Source organism: Acipenser ruthenus, chromosome 2 (assembly GCF_902713425.1).
Source record: "Acipenser ruthenus chromosome 2, fAciRut3.2 maternal haplotype, whole genome shotgun sequence".
Taxonomy (NCBI): Eukaryota; Metazoa; Chordata; class Actinopteri; order Acipenseriformes; family Acipenseridae; genus Acipenser; species Acipenser ruthenus.
Genome location: NC_081190.1, coordinates 3,324,806 through 3,352,778, shown reverse-complemented (window position 1 = coordinate 3,352,778; position 27,973 = coordinate 3,324,806). Strand labels below are relative to the sequence as shown.

General features: G+C 41.8%; 2 protein-coding genes across 6 annotated transcripts; one reads left to right on the top strand and one right to left on the bottom strand.

Annotated features, from left to right (window-relative positions):
* Window positions 1-698: 698 nt before the first annotated feature.
* On the top strand, window positions 699-10,306 carry LOC117973505 (general transcription factor IIH subunit 2-like). Of its 3 annotated transcripts, XR_009307303.1 has the most exons (17): window positions 699-933; window positions 1,898-1,994; window positions 2,800-2,877; window positions 3,948-3,984; window positions 4,091-4,177; window positions 4,749-4,799; window positions 5,081-5,135; window positions 5,729-5,834; window positions 6,068-6,158; window positions 6,727-6,814; window positions 7,011-7,118; window positions 7,683-7,746; window positions 8,029-8,135; window positions 8,704-8,806; window positions 9,073-9,112; window positions 9,537-9,651; window positions 9,786-9,920. XR_009307303.1 is itself a non-coding variant. In XM_058986480.1 (16 exons), the coding sequence occupies exons 2-16, from the start codon at window positions 1,939-1,941 to the stop codon at window positions 9,903-9,905; spliced, it is 1,191 nt and encodes a 396-aa protein (XP_058842463.1). In that variant the 5' UTR covers window positions 701-933; window positions 1,898-1,938; the 3' UTR covers window positions 9,906-10,306. The 3 variants fall into 3 exon arrangements, 1 of the variants encoding a protein (XP_058842463.1); XM_058986480.1 differs by lacking the exon at window positions 9,537-9,651 and having other exon boundaries at window positions 701-933; window positions 9,786-10,306; XR_009307305.1 differs by lacking the exons at window positions 9,073-9,112; window positions 9,537-9,651; window positions 9,786-9,920 and having other exon boundaries at window positions 7,011-7,162; window positions 7,683-8,135; window positions 8,704-8,745.
* A 121-nt stretch (window positions 10,307-10,427) lies between these two features.
* LOC117403897 (endoplasmic reticulum aminopeptidase 1-like) lies at window positions 10,428-27,366 on the bottom strand. 3 transcript variants are annotated; one of them, XM_058986462.1, is made up of 19 exons: window positions 27,125-27,366; window positions 24,928-25,483; window positions 24,206-24,344; window positions 23,827-23,961; window positions 22,955-23,075; window positions 22,554-22,708; window positions 21,846-21,959; window positions 21,334-21,465; window positions 20,480-20,611; window positions 19,726-19,809; window positions 16,771-16,928; window positions 16,149-16,228; window positions 15,458-15,641; window positions 14,826-14,982; window positions 13,996-14,180; window positions 13,220-13,381; window positions 12,232-12,372; window positions 12,013-12,094; window positions 10,428-11,663 (listed from the first exon to the last, which is right to left on the bottom strand). In XM_058986462.1, the coding sequence occupies exons 2-19, from the start codon at window positions 25,455-25,457 to the stop codon at window positions 11,517-11,519; spliced, it is 2,838 nt and encodes a 945-aa protein (XP_058842445.1). In that variant the 5' UTR covers window positions 25,458-25,483; window positions 27,125-27,366; the 3' UTR covers window positions 10,428-11,516. The 3 variants fall into 3 exon arrangements, with proteins under 3 accessions (XP_058842445.1, XP_058842431.1, XP_058842440.1); XM_058986448.1 differs by having other exon boundaries at window positions 27,099-27,365; XM_058986457.1 differs by lacking the exon at window positions 27,125-27,366 and adding an exon at window positions 26,921-27,077.
* Between the last annotated feature and the right edge of the window lie 607 nt (window positions 27,367-27,973).

Below are 27,973 nucleotides of genomic sequence, written 5' to 3'. Positions count from 1 at the left end.
GTACATAGCCACGTCAGAGCCTCCTTTGATTTGAACTGTCCACTTCTGAGTCTACAGCCAAGCATGCTGTCTGCCCTTTGTGTTGCTTCACTGCCCGCTCTGGCTGCACACAGTGATGAGTCTATTACAACCCCAAGGTCTTTTTTGAGACAGCCCTATTCTAGTTCAAGTTCCAGTTTGGTATTTGAATCCTATGTGTTTGTGACCGGTGTTTAAAACATTACACATTCATTCCACCGTCAGAAATGCATACCGTGTACTGACCAGTACATACAGCACCACAGATACGGTCCTGTCATTACTACACCACTGAAAATATAAGTCATTGCGAAATGTCTTCTTCAGTATACTGTCTTGCATTTACAAATGCAGGAATGACCTGCCAATGTGTGTGTGGTGTAGGTATATGGAGATGAGTTGGTCCTCACTCTAGGTTAGGCTGCTGCCCTGAGTCCATCATCACGTATAAATATGGTCTCTGACACGTTGTTGGAGCCTTTATCAGGATTTTTACAATTATGCCACCGATTTGGGGCATAATTAAAGAGATACTGAAGATAATACCATGTGATACTCAATAAGGAAATTCAGTTTTTAACATGTTTGACCGGTGGTCATCGCCAACAACCCTGCAGTTTCTTATACATCCAGCAGGTGGTGCAGAAGTCCGTGTTATTTCGGTAAACACAATGCTGCGTTTTAAGTGACGAAGAGATGTTTCCAAATGTAATTTTGCATTCCTTAATAATAGCAATGCTGAACATGATTTCAGAGGAATAAAACGCAGTTAGTGTATTCGAATATTTATCTTCTAAGTCAGAAAACTCTATAAAAAATACAGAAAGTTATGCAGGCGGAACATTTATGCACATTCGTTTGTTTCCTTGTTGCTTCAGGATCAGTTTTGCAGAGCCCCTGTTGCTTCTTGTCAAGGTGAGCAAAAAACTGTTCTTCGTGCACTTTATATATATATGCATGCTCTTTGTATTACAGTCACAGTTACAAAGAGCATATATATATATATATATATATATATATATATATATATATATATATATATATATATATATATATATATATATATTCATTGGAAGTTGGTTTACAGTATCTCGAAGAAAAAGCTACGCTTCCTAAACTTTACGGCTACTAGCATGCAAGACACATAGCATAGCCATAATATTAATGCAACGATGAAGTATTGATTGGGATGCTTGTAAAATGTTAATAATAGACTGATATTTAAGCAAACAGATGGGATGATACAGTATGCCACGTATTAATATACCGGGGAACTAGTCTAAAGTTTGAACTGCGTCCGAAATTATGTGCAAACAAAGACACATGTACTCGATGATGATGATGGGGGTGGGGATTATATTTATGTCAATAATTCATACTCACGTTTATTCTTTGGGGATACAAAACGTTTTGTAATGCGTTGCATTATAGATTTGTGCCCCAGAATGTACGATTGTGATTATATTGTTGGATAAGTTAGTATGTGTGCGTGTGTATAGATAGATAGATAGATAGATAATTACACACACACACACACACACACGGTTGTATTAGGATTAGAAAGCAGTAGGAAGTAGGCGAGCACACCGCTAGTAGACTGTACCACAGTTATACTGCTGGTGACGGTTGTTTTTGTCCATGATGTGATTTAAACACGTTCTCTGCTCCCTCCTCCTACACAGGGAGTAAATCAACGCATTTATACCTTCTATTGTCGTTTATGTTTTAATAAAGTCACTTTGCAAATGAGAAAACAAAGGAATATTCGTGCATTGATGTCTTTCTGTTTCTCTCATGAGTTTTCTTTATAAAAACCGTTTTTGGTACTCCGGATGAGTGACCTCTCAGTTTGAACCCAGGTGCTTCTCTCTCTTTTCAGTTAATAAAGAATCAGGTTGCTACTAGAATCGGAGAACTAAAATGGATGAAGAACCCGAACGAGCCAAACGCTGGGAAGGAGGCTATGAGAGGACCTGGTAAGCTCAGACGCAGAAGTCCAACCCAGTTTCATTATAATGGGGTTCTGAAAAGGGGGTCTTCCTTTATAGGAATCCGTTTCAGATCTGTACTGTCACAAAGACAGCTGATTGAATTACTACCAGTACAAACACAACGCAAATTCTATCCCTGTCCTTCTCTAAACTGAAGACTAATAAAACACAGCTTAAATAACTGTCTTTCTTCAGACCTGCATTGTACTGGAAACAGTTTAATGGTGGTTCTTACTGGCACTACAGTAAAACCTGTCTAATCCGGCATTGCTTGAGACTGGAATATCGTGCCGGATTCTACAGTGTGTTGGTTTACAGAGGTGCTGTAAAATCTAATACTGTACCCAAAATAAAAGTATATAAGAAAACTTTATGAGCACTTAAACTACAGTAAAAGTACTGTCCAGGTATACCCTGTAACTCTAGTATTGTAATCATTGAAGTTGTACTTTCTCCATTATGTAAACATGGAAAAGTCTCATGAGTTGGTGCTGGACTGCAGTCAGATTCCCATTGATTTTTAGGCAGACATGATTTACAAATCATGCTGGACTCCAGAATAGATAGGCTGTGGGTTGCAGAGGGGATCACACCATTCATTTCAATAGGGATTTTGTCGGGACTCAAATATGATGTCGAATGAGACAATGACGGTGTGTAAAGGGGCTGGATTAGACAGGCTTTACTGGACTGGCAATAAAAAATTCAGAAAAAGGCTGCTTGCCAGCAGTTTGTTCCCTGGCTGTAGTAACTCTTGTTTGTTCAGAACCTAACCTTTGTGTTTTTACAGGGAAATCCTTAAAGAAGATGAATCGGGATCCCTCAAGGCAACTGTGGAAAATATTCTGTTCAAGGCGAAGAGAAAACGGTAATAATGAACACAAGTAAAATCACTACCAGGGTTATTTCAGCTCAAGCGGAACCCATTCTGTGGAGCTGTTTTCTAATCTGCACAATCACAATATCAACACAGATTCAGAACAGGGGAGGCGTTCTGTTCTTTGCAGATGTATTTCTTGATAAATCAGGGGACATGTTTACAGTTTATTAGGATACTAAACTTTACCAGAACACAGGTCAGGTTAAGGTCAGTGTAATGCTTATTTCATTTTCTGTACACGTTTTCAGAAATTGAAGAATTGAAATTGTGGTGAAAATGACCATTCTTTTGTTTTTGAATTCTGTCTCACAAAATTGGGAAATTGAGTCGGTGTTTCTAGTTACCATGAAAAAGTGAGAATTGAAACTCTGACACAACATGAAATGATTTGATGTTCTTCAGTGAAATACTCACATGGAGTACATATCATTCGGGTGGGGGTGGGGGGTGGGGGGGAACCTGAAACATTTGTTCATGAATTACACTGGCATTAAAACATCTGGGAATGCTTTTAATAATAACATGATGATTATTATAGTCTGTACTGACTGTTCATCATGAGGTTATCAGTAATGGTAGAAACGTGGGGGTGTACTGCAGTGGTGCTGTTCAAGTGCAATATGGGGGTATTTCAGTTTGTATATTTCACAGTTTGATGCTGTTGGTCTCCAGAAGCCTTGCACAGTACAAGGTGCCACGGTATTGTATTGCTGCTATAAGAATGTTTGCTCTCCCCTCCAGACCCATTACTCCCCCACCCCGAATGCTATGTACTCGATATGAGAATTGAATGGAAGAACTAGATGGTAACTAGAATCACTGCCTCCGTTTTCCAGTTTCATGAGAGAGCACTAAAAACACAACCATTGTCATTTTTACCATCATTTCAATACCTGCAAACGTGCATAGAAAGTGATAAGTGTACAAGGACCAGGTTATGCTTTTTCATGAAATGTTATGAGAATGTTTCCTTTCTAGAACCCATTGACACAGCTTTTACACTTGATTTAGATTTCCCAGTTGTTCCATTCAGTAAACCTGCTATTTTTTCTCTGCAGAGTGTTCGAGCCCCATGGACAGGTTAGGCTTGGGATGGTGAGTGCTTTACTGTTTTCCAAACAAATATTTTTTGATACCCGACACATTGGTTTCAAACGCATACCCTTATTTCACTGTGTGCCGTTGTTTAAATGTTGTGCAGATGCGTCACCTGTATGTGGTGGTTGATACTTCAAGGACAATGGAAGACCAGGACTTGAAACCCAACAGACTTACAAGTACACTAAAGGTGGGGTATGACTTGCTACGTGCCATATCTTCCAATGCCATGTGTTTTATATCAATATTTATTGATAGATTTTCATTGATTTTCTACTCCCTGCACTCCAGGGTGGTAATGTCATTACTCGAGGAGCCACTGGGGACCTTTATACCAAATACAAGGTTCATGCAATGGACTGAAACCAGTTCTTTAAATAGCCCCTCCTTTCTGTGGATGAGAACCGTAATTGTTTGACGTGATTATTTCTCTACTCCTTTTTATCCTGATTGTATATCCTGTGAAGACCTGCTGTTACATTGTTGGTGTAGATTCTGATGCTTGACTGTTTAAAAGTTATGGACTCACAGTAATATGATTAGTGTTTCCTTGTTCATAGTACTGTATATGGTGTGGCTGGGGTTGAAAACAGGTACTTGATTACTAATACTGTATTGTATTCACTTTTGGAATTTCAAATAAGATCCGATTAGTTTACTGGTATTTCGTAGGACTGTTCTCTTGGGTTAAATTTGTGAAGAAACATTTTTCACCCCTATAAAGTTTCAGCCTGGATACTGAATCTGTATTTTCTCAACAGCTCTTGGAATATTTTGTGGAAGAGTATTTTGATCAGAACCCAATCAGCCAGGTAAGCCCTCAGTATTGTCTTCCGTGCAGTAGCATTCTGATGCACTTTTACACTAGATGTGTGCAGAGAACGGCTTATCATCCCATTGTAATGAGCTTGCTGTGGAAATTCTTTAGCAAGTTATTGAGAGTAGCAGATGGCATCTGTCTGCATGTCAGACTTCACATTTTTCCAGGCATGTGGCGTGTGCAGGTCTGCATCTTCATGTTCCTGTGGCTGTCTCTCTCCGTTTGTATTGACTTCCATGATCTGTGTCACTGCATACTTCTTTCTTTGTTCAGATGGGAATCATTACCACAAAGAACAAACGGGCAGAAAAGCTGACAGACCTTGCTGGTGAGTTACATTTCTAAACACACACAAAACCAAAAGCGTTTTTTTTTTTTTTTTTTCAATTATTATTATAATTTTTTAGATGTAGATGTAGAATGTAGATTTTGCGTTCCATGACCTTAATGTAACAGTGGATACTATCAGCAGTGTGGTGTAGTGGTTAGGGCTCTGGACTCTTGACCGGAGGGTCATGGGTTCAATCCCCGGTGGGGACACTGCTGCTGTACCCTTGAGCAAGGTACTTTACCTAGATTGCTCCAGTAAAAACCCAACTGTATAAATGGGTAATTGTATGTAAAAATAATGTGATATCTTGTAAGTCGCCCTGGATAAGGGCGTCTGCTAAGAAATAAATTATTATTATTATTATATACTATCGCTTTCTGCGAGTCCACCTGTTTCATATTTACTTTTACTCTTTAGTATCATTCATCTTAAATGAATTCCACGTCTCCTAGGAAAAGAAAAAGAAAAAAACACAAGAAACACGCATGCATGTCTTGGTGTTTATCAGAGATGTTTTGGGATACTGTCCCCTGATTAGGCATGTAAGCTTGTGAGAATATCTATCATTTTAAATGTAATATTATTTGCAGGAAACCCAAAGAAGCACATAGCTGACTTGAAGAAAGCTAAAGATACCACGTGTGTTGGAGAACCCTCCCTCTATAATTCACTCAGTCTAGCCATGCAGACTCTGAGGTAAGTGCAGTTTGAAACAAAACCGCCTCCTTGGTTCATTCCTTCATGCCCAAACCTCATGGCAGGTGTGGCAGATACTAACATTGTAAAACACCAGGAATGCTTATATAAATACATTTTAATAATCAAGGTAATACATTATTGTCAGAGGGATATTGCATGCACAAGTGAACCTATGTATTGAAAGTCTTGTAACTAATGTATATAATAGTTTTCTTTCCTTGCATATTCAGACACATGCCAGGCCATGCTAGCAGGGAAGTGCTGGTGATATTTAGCAGTCTCACGACCTGTGATCCAGCCAACATTTATGAATTGATAAAGGTAGGTAAAGAACATCTATTACATAGTGATATGATCCAGACAATGTTCAATATAGTGCTGTTTTTAACCCTACTTTTATTTTGCATGCATGTATTTTATTATTAACCTCTGCTCTGCCTGGAATGCTTATCCTCCTGTTTCCTGGATGTCAGTTTAACATATATCCACGGCTTGTCCAATTCTGATGAAACTTGCTAACCCTTTAGCTTGTTATCGAAGTGTATCGCAATCTGCTGGGGGTGTGTGGACACTGTGTGTCTGATGTCACTCTTACAGCTATAGCCAAACACTTTGCATCACCCTATAGACCCTAGAGAATTAACAAATGAATAATGTTACGTTAACATACCGCATGGTAGTTTTCTATATACTTAATGAAAAACTGACAAAAATGACATTTCGAAATCTGACATGAAATACTGTGCTACTATCTCAATCCTAAAATTCTAGGTGGTGCAAAACTTTTGGTCATAGCTGTACATTTCTGTATTTTTCTAGAGAGCTGTGTATAGTAGCATCTTGTATGTCCAGCCAGCTGTAACTGGTGAATTGTTTCCTCACTCTGCAGAGTCTGAAGGCTCTGAAAATCCGCGTGTCAGTGATTGGTCTGTCTGCTGAGGTGCGGGTGTGCACTGTCCTGACTCGGGAGACTGGCGGTATGCACTCGATTGAATTGTATCTAATGTGTGTCTGACTTTAAACTCTCGACCACTGTGTGTACCGTACTTACAAAAAGAAATGAAGTCACACATTTATTGGAAACGTTATGGTCAGTGCTGACAGGGAAGCCGCGGTGCTGCACTGTGCACTGTGATAATGAACATTTCTTTGTTTTATTTTCTGTCTGGACAGGAACATACCATGTTATTTTAGATGAAAGCCACTACAAAGAGCTGCTCCAGTATCACGTCAAGCCCCATCCTGCCAGTTCCAGCTCCGAGTGCTCCCTCATTCGAATGGGTACATTTCCTGTCTCCTTGCCTTGTGCTCCCTCATTCGAATGGGTACATTTCCTGTCTCCTTGCCTTTGGATGGGGTTTGAAATCATTGTTTCCGCCATTACTCAAAAACGTTTCACTAATATAATTTTTGGTTAAGTGTTACAGAACCCCTTAGAGTTCACAAGAAATACATTACTTTGTCTTTGCTGTATCCCGTGATGTCCATATCGCAGCCATATTTTGTTTTTGACATTGCAGTGTATCCAGTTCATACACCCTCCTGCAGCAATACTGGGGCTCTGATATAAAGGAGTGGCGTTTTGTGAGAACAGAAAACTGGCATTGTTGCAGGGGGGGGGGGGGGGGGGAGTGTGATCTGGATGCACTGCAATTCTTAGAAGACATTTCTTTTTCTCTTGGAGAAATGCAACGCTGCAATACAGACAGCACGGGACACAGCAAAGGTAACTTCAAGGTACCTTTTCCAGATGTTTACGATTATCCATTAGCACTGAAAGTTTAAGTATGAAATGTTTATTAGCTAGTGATTTATTGCTTTAGTAATTCTTTTAAATATTTGAAGGTTTTCCTCAGCATACAATTGCATCCACGTGTGATCAGGATTCCAAACCGTCTTTCAGCATGGCGTGAGTATAGAAAAGCCGTTTTGTTATCTGGAATAGGTCATTCAATATTACTTTTCATCAATGTGTTCATTTTCATAAACTGCTTCAACAGTATAGCACAAAAACAACAACAATCACGCAGGTAAGTCCTGTTTGATGTGCATTTAAAACACAAAGTCTCCATGCAATCTTGAGAATGAAACTCCCACTCTGATTCGAGTTGAGATGAAGGAGGCAGATCAGTTTGGGGTGACCCTGGACTCTCCTGTGCCAGCCCTCTTTTTAACGCCTCTCTCTTCACAGGCACCTGGACAGCAGTGGCAGTGGGCCCAGTCTGACACTGGGAGGGTATTACTGCCCTCAGTGCAGAGCTAAATACACTGAACTGCCCGTGGAGTGCAAAGTCTGCGGTGAGCTGGGCTGCAGGACGAGTGGCAATTGGAAATGGTCCGCTGTGGATGACATTCATTGATTATTGTATTGATTCACCAGGGATGGAAATAAGACTTCAACTGCATAGCAGTTTCCCCCATTCCAGGTTTTACTACGAGCTTGATTAGTCACAGTGTATACTGTAGGTAACAAGCTCAGGTGTTTTAATAAAACCAGGAATGGATCAAACATGCAATGGGAGTCTTATTTCCATCCCTGATTCACTGATGTAAGCTAACTGGTGGCAGGGACAATGCTCATGTTATAAAACTAGCAAAAATAACTTTGCTGTTTGAATGGAGGTTCTGAGATGCAGACGTGTGTAAGTGTTGCAAGCAGACTGGACATTGTTCTTGTCAATGTGTGGAAATTGCAGGTAACTTCCACACAGACACACTTTACAGATTGTTTGGTGAGATCGGTTTCGGTTACAGTTATTTTGAAACTGGGAAGCAGTATCGCATGCCTGTAGAATAGGGTTAGGGTTAGGGTGTAGTTCTGTAATTCTGTAATTTGAATAATATACTATCTTCATTTTTTTTAAAGGTCTTACGTTGGTGTCTGCCCCTCACCTGGCGCGGTCTTTCCATCACCTTTTCCCATTAGATCCTTTCACAGAAACACCTTTACAAGACTACCAAGGAGAAAAGTATGTTTCCTACCGCTTTTATATCTGCCTTATCTTTCCTGAAATGTAAAAGAAGTCATTTGGCACCAACAGCCAGACCTTGTTCATTTAAGATGCCCTTCTGTAGGCTTTGGATGCGTGTCAGGAAACTCATGTTGGATTCAAATGACACTTGTTGCAAGATACAAACCTTGAACTGTTCTGTCCTGGTAGTCAGTTGGCATTGGTATGCAAGGTGATTGGTGCTAGCAGCTTTATTAAAATGGGTATTGTTTTTGTTTTGATAGGTTTTGTCAGGGGTGCCAGGGAGAACTCAAAGACCAGAATGTAAGTTCTGTGTTTCTTTTCCACATGCATGTCATGGAATGGGTTGGATGTTAGGTTGGTGTGCTGCTCTTTGCAGTTTTTTCAAATGTGTTGTCTAACCCTGTGTCTTCTGTACCTACGTTTTGTTAGTATAATGCAGATATGAGTTCTGCCTCCTGTCCCTATTTACACGCAGCAGGGCTGCAAATAAGACTCCCATTGCATAGCAGTTTGATCCATTCCTGGTTCTACTATGAGTTTAATAAGACACCCATGAGCTTGTTACCTATACACTGTGGCTAATCAAGCTCCTAATAAAACCTGGAATGGGTGAAACTGCTATCCAATAGGAGTCTCATTTCCATCCCTGCACAGTATAATGTAACACAACACTGCTATTGTTCTTGCTGTTGAATTGTATTCTTATCCCACACTGTGGATGCAGATTGGAGATGTAGGTCATGGTGTCCTGACTTTTTCCTGATCGTTGTGGTGGAGGGTGCATGTCACCAGCAGACGTTTTTCAAAGGGACAAGCTGTAGTCAGGAGCCATCGTTACAGTAAGCCTCATAACAAGAATGCACTTTGGAAGCCATGTGCTTCCTGGATTGTAACCAGGGAGCAGTGTAGGGAGCAAGATGTGCTTTGAGGAGACTTCTGAGCACCTGATGGCTTTCTGCTTTGTTCTCTCCAGGTGTATATGTGCACGTCCTGCCAGTGTGTGTTCTGTGTGGAGTGTGATCTCTTCATTCACGAATCCTTACACTGCTGCCCCTCCTGTATACACAGCCAGCCCAACCCTCCAGGCATCTGAACCGTCATTTTTCAGCTGGACCCCGGCATGAGCCAGTGAAAACCACCAGAATGTGCTCTTTGATAATCCCCGGTGCCATGACCATACACCATCATCATAACAGTGTTAATCATGGACAAGTACATGGACATAGGACCAAAGTAAACCCATAAGTACTGGAGAGAATGCAAGCCGACCAACAAATAAATAGGCAATTGCTTATGCTCGATGTGTTTTTAGGGTCCTCCCTCCAAAATATGGACTCTTCTGTACTGTTTGTCTTTCTGTCACTCACTACATGGTGTACACAATAACTGCCTTCATTTCTATAAACCTTTACCACAGACTCCCAGCCACCTGGTAGAGACCTTTCAGATTGTGTTTGGGTGTAATCCGATTAAACTGCTGATTTTATACCAAGATTTTATGTGTCACTTGTTTATAAGTATCTGAGATGAGAATGGTTCACATTTACCCAGTGTCTATAACGGAGACCCTGTCCTAATACATGCAGCGCTAATGAATACAAACCAGCATCAGACGGGTTGTCATGATTGTTTTATTTAACAGTTGTTCCTGATCAGACACAGCAACAAAAAGCTCACCCTCCTTTCTCTTCTGTCACATGGTACAGCACACACGTCATCATTCACATTTCACAAGAGTGTTCAGACCACGTCTTACAAAACGAAAAGCAACGGGCTGTGCCGGGTCAGGAATACATTCACCTATGCATGTGAATTGTAATGTTCTTTGCTTGCTTTTCAAACGGTACACTTTTAATGTGGAAAGCATTACAGATTTTGTGCTACTTCATCTTGGTAACTGCAGTGAAAACACTGCAAAATAAATGATACTATCCTACACAAAAACTGTCATTTAAAAAACAAATGATTCTTTAAGCAATAGAAAGACAACCCCGCCAATTAAAGAACTAATCCTGCCAGCTTTAATCATATCCACAATATACAAGGCTGATTTATAAACCATGAACCTTATGAAAGAAATGACAAAACAAACGTGTTTGAAGTGAGATCCAGCAATGCTTTGATTCCAGGTAGCTGCTGGAGGACATGGTCCAGAATGCGGGTGTGATGTTTGCACCTAGTTTTGTGCTGAATCTTTTCTGTAATAATGTTTTGTTTCAAAGAGGCATTGTTTATGAACCACCCTGTGTACACTAGTATGCAAAAGGAATACCTATTGGTATTGCTAGTTTGAAAGAGAAGAACGCTGCTCTGTGATAAACAGACTAATGTAATTTTACTAAAACAAAAAAGTCTTGTTTTAAATACAGTCTGCAGATGGCCACACCTTCTAGATTTTAACAGTAATAGTACTGAAAAACATTTTTTTGTTTGGTTCATAATCCATGTTCCTACAAATGCATTAAATATGTTTGCGTTATTTATTTATTTTTTTTAAAGAATTGTCTGCCTGGTGTGTGATTTTCTGTTTTACTCTGATAAATGAAATGAGTCCCAAAGGAGGATGAATGCGGGAGTGAACAAAACCCTTCCAGCCTCTGATCATTTTGAATTGTACATTCTGGGACCACAACCATCAGGACTTCGGTGTTAAATTAAAGCTGGTCTGAAACCACCTCCCTCAGTCCAGCTTTCGAGAACCTCTTTACAGGTGATTGCGCTGCAGCCAGCCCTTGACCTTGTCCAGGTTCTTGTCCATCCAGCGGATGTTCTCCTCGATGCTCTCCACTGCCTGCTGGACACAGCGCAGCTGAGATCCGCTCTCCTCCAGGGCCTCGAAGAACCCTCTCACCTGGGGAGAGTCTGCTTTAGTACCGGAGCTGACCTGCTGCTCTGTATTCAATCCTGATCACTCACAACAATACCACTACTTCTACACCTATTATCAATCCTCAGCAGAATATCTGTTCAACGCTACTGAGGTCACAGTACAGGTCCAAGGCATTCAAGTCTTGTTTTAAATACAGTCTGCAGATGGCCACACCAACAGGATCCAATCCATGTATATATTCAACAACTGCTACAATCTGAATTTTACTTGCACGAAATCATGTAAATTGTAAAACTACAGTCTTGATTCTAATCCCCAATCAGCTGGCTAACTCCCACCCTGCCGTTAGGTAAGTAAGATGTGTCGTTACCTCCTCGAGCATCTCCCATGTGGAATACTGGTTAGTCACTCCAGTCACCATGTGTGCAATCGAACGGGAGCCCAGATCAAACCTTTACAAGGGAAAAATAGAAAATGAGCACAGCGTCTGTCTCATAGTTTAGCATGGTACCCACCCTCCCCCAAACAAGTCAGAAAATAGATTATTCAGGCTACTGCCGACACACACAAACAGTCAAACCCCATGTACTTTTTCACCAGTGTGTGCCAGTTAGTCTTCAGGAACTCCCAGGCATGTTTGTGTCCGGCTGGGTTTTTGCTGACGTGCACAACAACGTAGGGCAGGTCCTGCATTTTCAAGGTGTCTCCTTGAAGGCTTTGTTCCATTATCCTGAGGGGGCACACAGAGCAGACAGCATACTGAACACTGATAAGAGCAGCGTTTATAATACACAGAGGATACACAGTGGTTCTGAATGCAGAACACAGAGCAGACAGCATACTGAACACTGATAAGAGCAGTGTTTATAATACACAGAGGATACACAGTGGTTCTGAATGCAGAACACAGAGCAGACAGCATACTGAACACTGATAAGAGCAGCGTTTATAATACACAGAGGATACACAGTGGTTCTGAATGCAGAACACAGAGCAGACAGCATACTGAACACTGATAAGAGCAGCGTTTATAATACACAGGATACACAGTGGTTCTGAATGCAGAACACAGAGCAGACAGCATACTGAACACTGATAAGAGCAGCGTTTATGATACACAGTGGTTCTGAATGCAGAACACAGAGCAGACAGCATACTGAACACTGATAAGAGCAGCGTTTATAATACACAGTGGTTCTGAATGCAGAACACAGAGCAGACAGCAGATATACACAAATCAGTATGTTACCAGGGGTTGGTGTACCATCTGTACTGAGAGAGAAGACATCTTTGAGAAGAGGCTGCAGCGATCGTGTAACAACTCTTATGATTTCCATTTCTAAGCACGTTTTCAGAAATTGAAATTAGGGTAAAAAAAAAAAAAAAAAGTTTTGTTTTTTGTTCTCTCACAAAACTGGAAAACTGAAAAACTGATGGAGCTTGAATTATTATTTTTTTTCTTCAATGAAATGCTCACAACAGGGTTATACCATTTGGGGCGTGGGGGAGTCAGGGGTCTGCAGGAGGAAACTGGAATATACAAGGTGGTGAAATGTTACCAAACAGGAAATTCTCACCACTGAAGCTTGTGTGGCATCCTGCTGATGGTCAGAGCTGACTTAATCTGGCTCTTCACTGCGCTGAAGAGGGACCGGCGGTACTGCTCGAACAGGAAGTCCCACCCTTCAGGCGTCTGAGCTCCGACAGAGTAAACCGCCAGCACCACGTCGCTCGGCAAACTGGGAACAGAACAGAGAGGGCCGGGTCAGCAGCAGCCAGAACCCAACACGGGGGCAGAGTTTTAAACAAGCAATCTGTTACACAAGCAAATGAGTAACGGCACAACTTTAAAAGCACAATGTGACAAAGATGTTCATTGGGTCTTTCACAGCTGACAGCTGACAATCACACAAATGCCTCTTTAGTGACAGTCGCTTAGCAAGGACCATTTTTTGATGGAAATGTAGATAGCACAAGCATACACACTTTTTAGATGTGGATTCATTCAGGGAGGGAGACTGGGCAGTGGTCCTAACTGTATGTCTTTGGATATGGAGACTGGGGAAGTCTTTATCTGAACTAAGGTAGTAATATAGCCAGGCACGATTATTTGGCTTGTTTGAGAGTTTTGGAGTACCAGAGTTGAAAACAATGTTCTTCTTCAAAATGGTCCTATTGGGATCTTCTATGTGCCAAGCAGACCATACATGCTTTATCTTTTCTGTGTTCAATATTTAATTGTACTTCTCTGTGCAGCAAACAGCACTGTATTACTTTAACTTTAACTGCCAATGCTTCTTTGATCTTGCAACATCAGCATCCATGGCTGTCCCAGACGAGTGAGAGGGCTGACCTTAGATTCCCATTGGACTCCTTCCATTCCTGGAACAAGCGCTCAGCCTTGTCCACGCAGGGCTGGTATCCGCGCATGCAGGCGAACATGAGCAGGTAACTGCGCAGCATCCTCTGAGACACAGAGCCCTCGTCACTCCACGTCTGCCTGTCAATCAGCTCTCTGAACAGCTGCACTATGTAGCCCTGAAAGAACCACAACCAGAGGAACACACGCGCTTGTTGTGATGAATCTGCCATGCAGTGTGCTTTATCAAATTGACTTTTCTATTCAGCACGCCCCACCTACTCTCGCTATATGTATATGCAAAGCTGGTGGGGCCAACAGAGTTCAAAGATCACACTGTCACATGATTTAAATGCAACAAGGAAATCTGTTCAATGCCCAAGCAAGTTCACAGCCAGGTGGATTCTGGTAAAGTTGATAGTAAGTCAGTATTGGAGCAAAGGAATCTTGAACCACTGAGAATAACTGAAAACATGTAAAATGACCTCTGAAGTGTGTTTGCACAGTAAGCTACAGCAAGTGGGGCAGTCTGCTTCCATCACATGGAGTCTAGTCTGTTGCTGGGGTCAGAAACATAAAGCTACCAAGTTTTCTTTGTTTAGAATAACTAACTTTCATCCCTGCAGATGTGTATACAGGTCTATCAAACATAACCACTCACTCAAAACTCCACCCACTCAATAGTACAGGAAAGATGACTCCAACTAATCTAGTATACTAACATGTATGTTTTAGCCCTTTTTCAGTATCTGGCACTGAAACTACTGAAGTAGTCTTTCTGCAAAGTGTCTCAGTGCTGAACGGGTTGAAGAATGCGATCCTACCTTCATCTTGTTCTCCACATCGCTCATGTCTCTCTTCTCCATGAGCTTGTAGAGTGGGACGAGCTCCCTCAGGCCCTGCGTCACCGGCATGATCTCCGTCTCGTGCTTCAGATAGAGGGTCAGGTCCAGGGCCTTGTCCAGGGGCAGCTTCCCGATGCTGACAAACACAAACGCAAACGCACACAAACACAACCACACGCGCACACACACACACACAAACACACACACACACACAAATATACACATAAACACAACCACACACACACACACACACAAACACACACACACATACAAACACACACACACACACACACACACACAAACACAACCACAACCAAACAAACACAACCACACATACACACACACACAAACACAACCACACACACACAAATATACACATAAACACAACCACACACACACACACACACACACACACACACACACACACACAAACACACGCAGACACACACACATTGATAAGTTGCTGGGATTTTCAAAACACATCTCCAGGTCATACGATAAAGTCAATAAAAGTAAATTTGCAAATCCCATAGAAAGGTAATGCTGAAGCGTCATTTGAAGCTACAGTAGCTGCTCTCGAATGAAGGGTGTACTGCTGCTGAACTCCTCACCTGACCAGCTGGAAGGCGTTGTTGAGGAGACTGGCCCTGTCATTGCTGCTCAGAGCCGTGTGGTTCTTCTGAAGCAGGTTGATCAGGGCATCCCAGCCCTCGCCTTCGTAGTGCACAATGTAATATCCGTTCATCCCCACATTGAACTTGATCCACTCCACCTCCTCAGGGAGAAAGAGGACATCTAGGGAAGAAGCTTTCATTGAGTAAACACACAAACTGGGGGCTCCATGCACAACGCTTTTCAATCAGGAGCTTTAGAAAGTTTTAAAGTAGGGATGTTCAGTCTTGAGTTTGGGTTTGAGCAAGGGTTATATTATTTCATTTGCAAGACTTATACAGTGCTGTACACATACACATTCAAATTCATGGGGTCTTCTGTTTTGTCTTGTTAGTTTTTCTCCCCAATTTAAAATGTCTAATTATGTTCCCTCACCACAGCAACTCCCCACACATTTCAGGACAACTGAAAGTCAGTGGGCGTCCTCCGATCCCACTGCCAAGACAATCGCCTCTTTACACCCAGGAGCTCGACAACGTGGCACAGCCAGGAACCCTCGCTCCCCTGACTGTAGGACTCGCACCCGCGCCAGTGCCTTCACCAGGTGAGGCCTGGGACCCCTACACTTGGAATCTTATATTCTATTATGGGACTTCTCAATAATCCTGCAGGTGCTGTGCTGTACCGTACCGTTCTTGGCTTTAAGCAGGAATCTGTGGACTGTGTTGGAGTTACTGGTAATGTAGGTCAATGGAACATGCCACAAGTACCTGGAAAGCAAACAATACACTTCTTAGAAATAAATAACATTTAAAAACTATGTTCCCCAGGCAACCCAGTAAACTGTGATGCTTATTCAGGGACCCTAAGGTTACAAATCAAGCTGGTATTGTTTTCTTTAAGAAAGTGTATACCGTTCAAAATACAGGGGGGCTAGTGGGGCTATCTTAACAGGTAGAAAAATAGCTGGCATAAAATACCTTTTATTTTTAAAAGGAAAAAAATAAGATTATGGGGTATATTTAAGAGTGGCGAACCTCAATACTAAATGTCTCTGATTTTCAGAGGACCTCCTTTCACTGTATCTTTATTGTATTGAGTAATGTTAATAAGCTGGTCGAGTGAGAAAACACCAGCAGGAATAATAAAAGACGACAGTATTAAGATCCGTCACCACGGCTGAGATCATTAAACTAGACCCTGATGTACTGTGTTAGTAAAATAATGTACGAGTTCACAAACAAGTTCAGTCTGGGACCATTTGTTAAATGTCGACAGGCTAAATGCATTTCCAGTGGAGCTCCAGTCTTACTGGGAGGACTGGGAGGGGTCGGAGCCCTTGAGGTATCTCTCCTGGCTCAGGCGCACCTCCCTCCCGCGCACGCTCACACTGATCAGGGGGAAGCCCTGCTGTAGGGTCCAGGTGTTCATCATGGTCTTCACATCCAGCTCGTCATGCATGTACCATTTCTGAAACACACACAATTCACAATAAATTACCCAAAGCAGTGCTCTGATCTCTTAGGGCTCTGCTGAAAGCATCAGCATTAGAACATAAAAACAGAAGAAAGTTTACAAACGAGAGGAGGCCATTCAGTCCATCTTGCTCGTCTGGTTGTTAGTAGCTTATTGATCCCAGAATCTCATCAAGCAGCTTCTTGAAGGATCCCAGGGTGTCAGCTTCAACAACATTACTGGGGAGTTGGTTCTAGACTCCCACAATTTTCTGTGTAAAAAAGTGCCTCTTATTTTCTGTTCTGAATGCCCCTTTATCTAATCTCCATTTGTGACCCCTGGTCCTTGTTTCTTTTTTCAGGTCAAAAAAGTCCCCTGGGTCGACATTGTCAATACCTTTTAGGATTTTTGAATGCTTGAATCAGATCGCCGCATAGTCTTCTTTGTTCAAGACTGAATAGATTCACTCCTCCTATTTTTGTGTTGTCTGCAAATTTAACAAGTTTGCTTACTATACCAGAATCTAAGTCATTAATGTAGATTACGAAGAGCAGTGGTACTCCACTGGTTACCTTGCTCCATTTAGAGGTTTCTCCTCTAATCAGTACTTTCTGTTTTCTACATGTTAACCACTCCCTAATCCATGTGCATGCATTTCCTTGGATCCTTACTGCATTCAGTTTGAGAATTAATCTTTTATGCAGGACTTTGTCAAAAGCTTTCTGGAAATCTAAATAAACCATGTCATATGCTTTGCAATTATCCATTGTCAATGCTGCATCCTCAAAAAAATCAAGCAGGTTAGTTAGACACGATCTCCCTTTCATAAAACCATGCTGACTGTCTCCCAGGATACTGTTCCCATATAGGTAATTTTCCATTTTGGATCTTATTATAGTTTCCATAAGTTTACATAAGTCAGGCTTATTGGTCTGTAGTTACCTGGTTCGGTTTTGTCTCCCTTTTTGTGGATCGGTATTACGTTTGCAATTCTCCAGTCTGTCGGTACAACCCCTGTCTCAAGAGACTGTTGCATGATCTTGGTTAGCGGTTTGTAAATAACTTTTTTTCATTGGATGCAACAATGCAATCCTGGATTGCAATGCAAAGCAAGAGATGCTGAAAGATGTTCCTGCTGCTTTATAACATAGCTACAGTGCCTTGCGAAAGTATTCGGCCCCCTTGAACTTTGCAACCTTTTGCCACATTTCAGGCTTCAAACATAAAGATATGAAACTGTAATTTTTTGTGAAGAATCAACAACAAGTGGGACACAATCATGAAGTGGAACGAAATTTATTGGATATTTCAAACTTTTTTAACAAATAAAAAACTGAAAAATTGGGCGTGCAAAATTATTCAGCCCCTTTACTTTCAGTGCAGCAAACTCTCTCCAGAAGTTCAGTGAGGATCTCTGAATGATCCAATGTTGACCTAAATGACTAATGATGATAAATAGAATCCACCTGTGTGTAATCAAGTCTCCGTATAAATGCACCTGCACTGTGATAGTCTCAGAGGTCCGTTTAAAGCGCAGAGAGCATCATGAAGAACAAGGAACACACCAGGCAGGTCCGAGATACTGTTGTGGAGAAGTTTAAAGCCGGATTTGGATACAAAAAGATTTCCCAAGCTTTAAACATCCCAAGGAGCACTGTGCAAGCGATAATATTGAAATGGAAGGAGTATCAGACCACTGCAAATCTACCAAGACCTGGCCGTCCCTCTAAACTTTCAGCTCATACAAGGAGAAGACTGATCAGAGATGCAGCCAAGAGGCCCATGATCACTCTGGATGAACTGCAGAGATCTACAGCTGAGGTGGGAGACTCTGTCCATAGGACAACAATCAGTCGTATACTGCACAAATCTGGCCTTTATGGAAGAGTGGCAAGAAGAAAGCCATTTCTTAAAGATATCCATAAAAAGTGTCGTTTACAGTTTGCCACAAGCCACCTGGGAGACACACCAAACATGTGGAAGAAGGTGCTCTGGTCAGATGAAACCAAAATCGAACTTTTTGGCAACAATGCAAAACGTTATGTTTGGCGTAAAAGCAACACAGCTCATCACCCTGAACACACCATCCCCACTGTCAAACATGGTGGTGGCAGCATCATGGTTTGGGCCTGCTTTTCTTCAGCAGGGACAGGGAAGATGGTTAAAATTGATGGGAAGATGGATGGAGCCAAATACAGGACCATTCTGGAAGAAAACCTGATGGAGTCTGCAAAAGACCTGAGACTGGGATGGAGATTTGTCTTCCAACAAGACAATGATCCAAAACATAAAGCAAAATCTACAATGGAATGGTTCACAAATAAACATATCCAGGTGTTAGAATGGCCAAGTCAAAAACTGCTGTTCACAAATGCTCTCCATCCAACCTCACTGAGCTCGAGCTGTTTTGCAAGGAGGAATGGGCAAAAATTTCAGTCTCTCGATGTGCAAAACTGATAGAGACATACCCCAAGCGACTTACAGCTGTAATCGCAGCAAAAGGTGGCGCTACAAAGTATTAACTTAAGGGGGCTGAATAATTTTGCACGCCCAATTTTTCAGTTTTTTATTTGTTAAAAAAGTTTGAAATATCCAATAAATTTCGTTCCACTTCATGATTGTGTCCCACTTGTTGTTGATTCTTCACAAAAAATTACAATTTCATATCTTTATGTGTGAAGCCTGAAGTGGCAAAAGGTCGCAAAGTTCAAGGGGGCCGAATACTTTCGCAAGGCACTGTATGTTTGATTTAATCCTTTTAAAGACCAGTAAACACTTTGATAATAAGGCCTGATATCATGTGATCTCTTACCGCGGTTGCTGAAAGCTGCTGGTTTCCTGCACAAAACCCATCTCCCTGCAGACGCCCCTCATCCAGATCATCCGACTGGCAAATCTGCAGAGCAAACACATGCCTGCCTCTCAGCAACACTCATTCCCATCTTAATGTCTCTTTGAAAGCTCTTCACAGGACTCCTAATCCTTTCCACTCAGGAAACGTAGCAAAGAGTAAAAAGCTGCTTCTGGGAGTTTGAGTTCTCGTACATTAAAAAAAAAACAATTCAGAAGGTTTCGTTTTATACTATATATTTCACAAGAATAATAAAAAAAACTTGAAACATTAAAAATGCCCGCCCTTTATTTTCTTTACAAAATATAAAACTCCCAGAAGCTTCCCGCATTGCCTCGTCACCCCAGTAACCTAGAGCTGCTTTTCATATGGCGACGACTTGACTTTACATGACCTTTTGAAACAGGAGTGCAACACTGCAGTATCTGCACAGAGTCATCAATAATTATTCTTCACTAACAGACTAGAAAACAAATCTAATTCAACATTTGTTTTCTAATCAATACATATTAGGTATGATTTGCTGGAATGATTAAGTTAGCTCAATGCACTTTAAAAGCCCTATAACTGCTTGTGCAAAGCAGCCTTTCTATAGCTGTAAAGACACTGTTTGCAAAAACATTGCTCGTTGCCATAGTACTGGTCGCCTTGGACAGTCCGTGACATTGATAAGGTAAATCATTAATAAGGTGTAAAGAAGGATGATCTTGCTTACATTGGTGAGGCTTTCCCAGAGGTGTTCATTGCGGGTGTTCTCGTAACTGTAGCGACGCAGGTAGCGGATAATGCCGATTTTGAAAGCATCTGCAGTCAGGAAGTCTCTTAACATATTTAATATGCAAGCACCCTGGAACAAAACAAATCAAACTATATTAAAACATGTGAGAAACTCTTCAGTGTTAAAGCCTGTCAACGGACTACAAGATGAACTAGACTCCAAAAACTCCATGGGGGCAAAGAGAAAGAGGAATTCTAGAATGGTTTGTAAAACTCCATGGGGGCAAAGTGAAAGAGGAATTCTAGAATGGTTTGTAAAACTCCATGGGGGCAAAGTGAAAGAGGAATTCTAGAATGGTTTGTAAAACTCCATGGGGGCAAAGTGAAAGAGGAATTCTAGAATGGTTTGTAAAACTCCATGGGGGCAAAGTGAAAGAGGAATTCTAGAATGGTTTGTAAAACTCTATGGGGGCAAAGTGAAAGAGGAATTCTAGAATGGTTTGTAAAACTCCATGGGGGCAAAGTGAAAGAGGAATTCTAGAATGGCTTGTAAAATGGACACATGGAAAATTTTGAAAAAAGTATTTATAAAGTATGTATTGTTAGAGGTTTGTGGACAAAACAGTCCCTTTTCAGTGAGCAATATGAACAATAAGATTCCACATTTTAAGACAATGGGATCTATTCAATGAATCTAAATGATGTTAGATTAAAGAAAAGTTCAAAAAAGGCTCTACTTTAATGATCTAGTGGTGGTTTCCAGATCCACCAGTTAAGATCAATTGAACAGACTCCAACACCTCAAAACCTGTAGCCTCTATCATTAATACGATTAGAAGATTCTTATTCTACCTTTGCATAGGACACATCATCGAACATCTCCTGGATCTGGGCGGGGTTCTGCACTGGAGTGGAGATGGGGTGGGAGGAGCTCAGAGCATCCACCTCCATGGCATTGAAGCACTGTCCCAGGAAGTAATCCTCCTGCAGAGGACAGAACGACACTGTCAGCCAGAGTGTAATGTGCTGGCATCTCAACTCATTGAACTGAATGGAAAGGCAAGGGTTGGATGCGAGCTGCAAACCACACGGTTCAAAGATGAACGTCTTACCATTCAACTGAAGAGCAAGCTCTATATCGAGAGGGAAGTGTGGGCCATAGGCTGATGTCAGTATAATTAAGTGATCAGCCGCTAGGATGAGATTCATTACAACAGGGTCTCTCAGGGTTAGCAGTAACATCATGACCCACACAGACTAGACCAGAGCGAACACGTACCTCCACATTCCTATCCTCTCAATATTAGTGATAAAGAGTGTCCTTACCAAGGGTTCTTGAGAATGGATAAGCATTTTCCACTCACCACCTGCAGCTCCGGATTGGTGATGTTGACAGACACATACTCCATGAACTTGGCGAAGCCTTCGTTCAGCCACAAGTCATTCCACCACTCCATGGTAACCAGGTTACCAAACCACTGCGAGAGACGAGAGGCGAGAGGCCTGGATTAGAACTCGCTCAACACACACCTGAAGCACTGCTCCCTGTTTGAAATGAAAACCCTTTCAAATGATTCACTTTACCAGCATTTGTGTTGTCCACAACCAAGACCAGAGTGCGCTCTTTGTGAGTTACAGAGTACATTGCCTAATCAGGAATTAAACACATTTGTGTATCAAATTAAAAGGGAGCACAATACTGTAAAGACCGTAGACAGAGGGCGGGAGGTGGACAGGGCATCTTTTGTGACAATGGGTCTGATAGGCCGGGTTGCCTGGGGGTCATTTACATAACTTGTCAAAATCATAGTTCTTATAATCTTTTATTTAACCAAAGACAATGGCTTGTCCTTTTAAACCCTTTTAAAAACCCATTAAAATTGGATATTCAGAAGAGACATAAGTGAGCTAAATAAACCGTATTGAGCTCAAGAGCCTGGATATTTTCACAGCCAGCTTGTAAAATGCATTCCAGAGAGAAGTCCAGTCAGTTGTGACTGAAGCAGCTGTGAATCAGAGCTGAATTAGCGCATGCCTTTGCCCTCCGCCCTGCAGGAGCGAGCCCCTGGTACCTGGTGTGCCAGCTCGTGAGCGATGATCATGGTGATGCCCAGCTTCTCTGAGGCCGAGGAGGTTTTTGGGTTGAACAGGAGGGCCGACTCCCGGTAGGTTGTCAGGCCCCAGTTCTCCATCGCTCCGGACTGGAAATCAGGAATAGCAGCCAGGTCTGCAAAAGAGATAAAAAGCAAGAAAAAGAACTAAAGTTTTCAACAATTAACAATCCAATCAACAAAACCAAAATGGACACTCATTACACTGTGTCAATTGTGGTCCTCCCAGGCTTTTAACCTTTGGACTGTAAGATCTTTATTTGAATAATTCACCAAGATGCAGGATCTTGTTTGCATGAACACCCAGTCCTCGGCTCATAGGGGTATGGGAATAACACAGTCATTAACACACAGTATCTTACCTTGTTTCGGGAGCGGGTATGGGATTTTAAAATAGTCTTCATAGAAGTCAAGGAGTTTAGCTGCAGCTTCTAAAGCAAAATGTGCTTGATCTATCTTCTCCGGCACAGCATAGACTGAGATCTGTTACAAAGTGGTAAAGATAATGGTTACAAGAACAGCGGATGCATTCGCTCATACATGGCCCTCATGCAAATGCATTGTCTTGTCACCTTTCCCAATCCATCCACAATAGTAGTCTCCAGGGGCCAGTTTTTCAAAACTGGATAAAAATGACCTGGATTTTGTAATCCTATATTTTGTGATCGAGATTACTTAAAAAAAACAGATTTTTAGTAATCGTCATTATTTGTAATCTGGATAAATGTAATCCAGCAGCGACATTTTCTGGAGAAAAAAAAACGGATCAAAACTATCCAGATAAAAGTAATCTCGATCACAAAATATAGGATTACAAAATCCAAATTGCAAGTTTTGAAAAACTGGCCCCAAGTGTTCATTGAAGGGGAGATCCATAACAGGACTTTTATGCAAATTTAATGACCATCCACAATGCATTTTGCTGCCTGATCAAAGTTATATTGCATAATACATGTTTTAACAGACCAAACGAGAAATTGCACCATCTTCCAAGACAAAAGCCCATCCACAGAACCATCAGTGTTCTGGGACTAACATCCAGCACAGTAAGTATAGTTGTTGTTCAGTAATAATAACTTTGGTTACAGAAAGAGTGAAGGATTCAAAAAAGCAAAATGAACCTGTAGATGGGGAACCACCATCTCCCACTCAAGGTTGTGCCTTATAAGAATTCTCCCCAAACATTCTCACTTTACTGGGTCTGCACTCCGCTGCACGCATGCTACACGTTTACCTTGACTCCGTTATCGCTCATCTTGCTGACCGATACGAAATCGGACACGATAAACGCCACCAGGTAGGTGCTCATCTTCACACTCATGTCGAAATGATCCTCCAGCAGCCCACCACCCAGGGCCTCAGACTTCACCTACAGAGAGGAACACAAGCAGGGCTGAATGCAGGAGGGGTTAGGGCAGCAACTCAACTAGGAGCCTCTGGGAGTCTCTGGCTGGGCAAGTCCAACGAGGCAGAGAGCTAGAAGGTTACATTGCTAAAACACCACTGGGGCTAACTCTCTTGTGCAAGAGCAAGTGGGAGTTGTAAGTGTTGGAATAAGGTTTGTTTTCTCCTGTTTTCAAGTTTAAATGAAGAAACTGCTGCACTGTCTGTACCAGGGGCATGTTTGACAAGGCGATGTGCTTGGCCTCTCTTCGGATCTTGATGGAGAAGTTGGCTTTGAAAGCAGGCTCGTCGAAGCAGGGAAATGCCAGGCGGGCCGCCGTGGGCTCAAACTGGGTCGAGGCCAGGACTCTGTAACACACAAGGCAGGCATCAGATCACTATTAGATTACCTAGATGAAACCGAGTGGGAATAAGACTCCCATTGGAGAGCAGTTTGAAACATTACAGGTTTTACTGCGATGTTAATTAGGCTTATCTGAGATGTTCCTCTATGGTTTGCCTATTTATCATAATGTTATGTCCTCGTAAAATAAACTTTTCATTCACTTATATACAGTATACTGTGCAATTCTCATGTTTCGAAACTGGAACGTGAATGAAGTGAATTGCAATTATGTGTAATGTAAGTTCAGTTTGGGAGGAAGTACTAACACTCACACATATGTTACGTCACCTTTCAGTCAATCATAAAAGATATAAATCGACCTGTCACTCATCCATCTTTTTGTTTTATCGATTCCCATTCTTCCACCTCCTCCTATCGCCACTTTAATCAACCCCCATGGTCAAATGTCTCCTCCTGTACCATACTCCACAATCATCAAATAAATACCATTAATTCGTGGGTGTTGTGGGGGCTTGTCCTGAACTAATGTAAGGCTAGGGTTAACTGGAAATCAAGTTACACTACGGTAAGATTCTGCCGGTTTACCTGACTTCTCCTTCTTGTGTTCGATAGGTGCTTTTATAAAAGCCGTGGAAGCTCTCGGACAGGTTAGCCGCATACTCGATGGAAATCACATACAGCCTGTTGGTAACCAGAGGCGTGGCTGAAAGCAGTGCCACTTGCTCATACGCAGGGTATTCCAACACCTGCAGCGGGCTGGTCCCACCCCCTCCCTGCTGAATGACTGCCTTGGAGATCTGGAGATGCTTGCTGTGCAGGACCACGAAGCCGGTATCCTCTTTGACCTCAACGGTGATCTTGACTGAGCCGGTGAAGTCCAGCGTGGTGAGATTGGGGTGGATCAGAAGGTCGTAGTGGAGCGGACTGACAGAGCTAGGAAGTCTCATTTTGTTCCAGGGGAAAGGCTGTCCGTTGGTGGCTAGAAGAGAGATGGTCTCACTGCTGCTCTCTTCACCCTGTCCTGCGCTTGCTGAGCACTGGGCTGTTAGAGCAACAAGCAGAGCTGCTGCCAGTAAGTGACGCCTCAGTGAGGTTCCCCGCAGTCTGGACTGCATGCTTCAATACAGCTCGGTCCAAGGATCTGGAAATAAAGTACCGGACGTGAGCAAGTGGTTTAAGAGACAGACTGATGCACAGAACCAGAACAGGCACATGGTTAGTGCACTAAAAGGGACATCATGTCAAGTTCATCAGTTGATATTTGATCAATGAACTTCTCTTTTTTTCTAGCACATACCTGATTGTTTATAGTAATGCAAGTGGCATTTAGTTTGTTCTATGGTATTTTTTCACCAAAGGCCTGATGAGTCTTGTAGTTTTCTCATTGTCCACAAGACTGACTTTAAGTACTTTGTTTTTAAATGTGTACACTGATGGGGACACAAAACAATACCCATAAACAGTATACACAAAAAAACATTAAGACACAAAAAAACATTAAGAGTGGACAGAGTGAAACAGGCTGATTTACCAGCTTCTGATTCTGGAGGACTGGGTTGAACCTGGCTCAGGAAACGTGGACGTTAGTTCACAACACTAACACTGCACAACTGTCAACAGTGTGCTTGAGGGAGGGGCAGTGAAATTCCAGCTCATCCTAGGGTTCAGCGCCGTATATTCAGTATATTATGTAATTATTAGGAGCCAGGAGTCGGATGTTATATACACTAGTCCTTCTATATACTGCATGTACAACTCCTATTACTAACCCTGCAGACTCAGGTGTGACTTGTTCATGCTGTGATCTGAAGTGATCTGAGTGTTCGCACTTCCCCTTGACCTAGCTGACCTATTCATTTTCTTCATCTTGCAAAGCCTAACCCTACAGAGCCGCGTTGCCTTCATGTCAGCCTGCACCTATTCCAGTGCCTCACGCTGTCTTTTGCTGTGTTGTTCTGGGGCAGGTGAATACACAGAGTTCTGGGCACTGTTAAAACTTCAGCCTGACAGTAATAACTATACTATACTGTACCGTATTGATGGCCACCTGCATAATCATGGTAATCCCACACCATACTGATGTGTGGAGAGTGGACAATAGGGTAGGGTTAGAGGGTGGATCAGAGTCCCCTTTTCAACACAGACTGTCGGATACTTGGATATTATTATTATTATTATTATTATTATTATTATTATTATTATTATTATTATTTTATTACAATTTACTTATAACAAATAAAAAACACTTTGCACTGGAGTAAAAACAAATAATTTAAAGATGCAGACCAATTATTGAATCTTATCTCCCTGTGTTACTTAGTAAACAGATCGAGAACCTTCAGCCCCCATCAAATATTAAATACAACGTAACCGTGTTTCTGATTCGGATAAACGGCGTCGTAGAAAATGAAATAATACATAAACTTGGGTTTAACGCGAGTACAGTACCGACTGTTGTATTTCAGGAAGTACTGAAAAATAAACGTCGTTTATTCCAGCGGGTTTCATATCGTTCACGGAACACATTATAAAGCGAATAAAATGCATCAATTTAACCAGAATAAAATAGTTACACCACCTGCTATATAACTGTGGGCCTGTCTCTCTCTGCAATGACAGGGCAAAGGCCACTTTCGCTTCAGATGTTGTGTAGTCCGTCACTTAACTTAAACAAAACACAGATAGGGACAGCAACAAACTGTGTTGGTCATAAACGAAGCTATGCGCGTTGTTGACTAGTGCTAGTTTAAACTTACCGAACCTTTCACTACAGAACACACACCGTGCAGGACGTTCCGGTCATTAAAAGAATAAACGTGCAGTAAGCAGATATGAAAGACGCTTTGTCTTCTGCTTTCATACGTATTTTATGAAACTGAAAATAAAACTAAAAAGCAGCCTGACTAGTGGAGGCAACAGCAATGTGAAGCAAACCTGTGTTTTATTTATTTATTTAGGTTTTTTATTTTATATTTCTACGATGTGCTAAAAAAAATGCTTGTAACATACAAACATGTGTTTTGCAGAGGGTTAAAATATAATAATAATGACAGCTAATTTCAGAGGTCACTTAACCCATGTGTTGGGATTAATTGATACAGGAAGTGATGCTGATTTCGGTACTTGCTATAGGTGCGCTGCGGTTGTATTGCCACTAGGGGCGCTGAGTAAGTGAAAGATTCGTACTTGTAGGAAATACAACTGATGATGTCGGCTAGGGTGTCCTCGGCTCACCGCGCACCAGCGACCCCTGTAGACGGACCCGGCGCCTGCGGGCTTCCCTGTAAACTGCGTTGTGCTCCGACGCTGTAGCTGTGCCCTTACAAAAAAGTACTATAGCACTATTATTATTATTATTATTATTATTATTATTATTATTATTATTATTGTTGTTGTTTATTTCTTAGCAGACGCCCTTACCCAGGGCGACTGACAATTGTTACAAGATATCACATTATTTTACATACAATTACCCATTTATACAGTTGGGTTTTTACTGGAGCAATCTAGGTAAAGTACCTTGCTCAAAGATACAGCATCAGTGTCCCCCACCTGGGATTGAACCCACGACCCGTTTTGATAAGATGTACATATCGAGCATATGCTTGTCTTCAACAGGTTAACCCAGTAA

Coding starts and splice junctions, on each gene's coding strand:
- LOC117403897 (XM_058986462.1), bottom strand. CDS start 25,457: ATGCAGTCCAGACTGCGGGGAACCTCACTGAGGCGTCACTTACTGGCA. Junction 15,642..16,148: donor CCTGCTTAAAGCCAAGAACG/GTACGGTACAGC, acceptor CTTCTTCCCTAG/ATGTCCTCTTTCTCCCTGAG. Junction 13,382..13,995: donor GAGTCCAATGGGAATCTAAG/GTCAGCCCTCTC, acceptor TTCTGTTCCCAG/TTTGCCGAGCGACGTGGTGC.
- LOC117973505 (XM_058986480.1), top strand. CDS start 1,939: ATGGATGAAGAACCCGAACGAGCCAAACGCTGGGAAGGAGGCTATGAG. Junction 4,178..4,748: donor GACTTACAAGTACACTAAAG/GTGGGGTATGAC, acceptor TTTTCTCAACAG/CTCTTGGAATATTTTGTGGA. Junction 5,136..5,728: donor AAAGCTGACAGACCTTGCTG/GTGAGTTACATT, acceptor TATTATTTGCAG/GAAACCCAAAGAAGCACATA.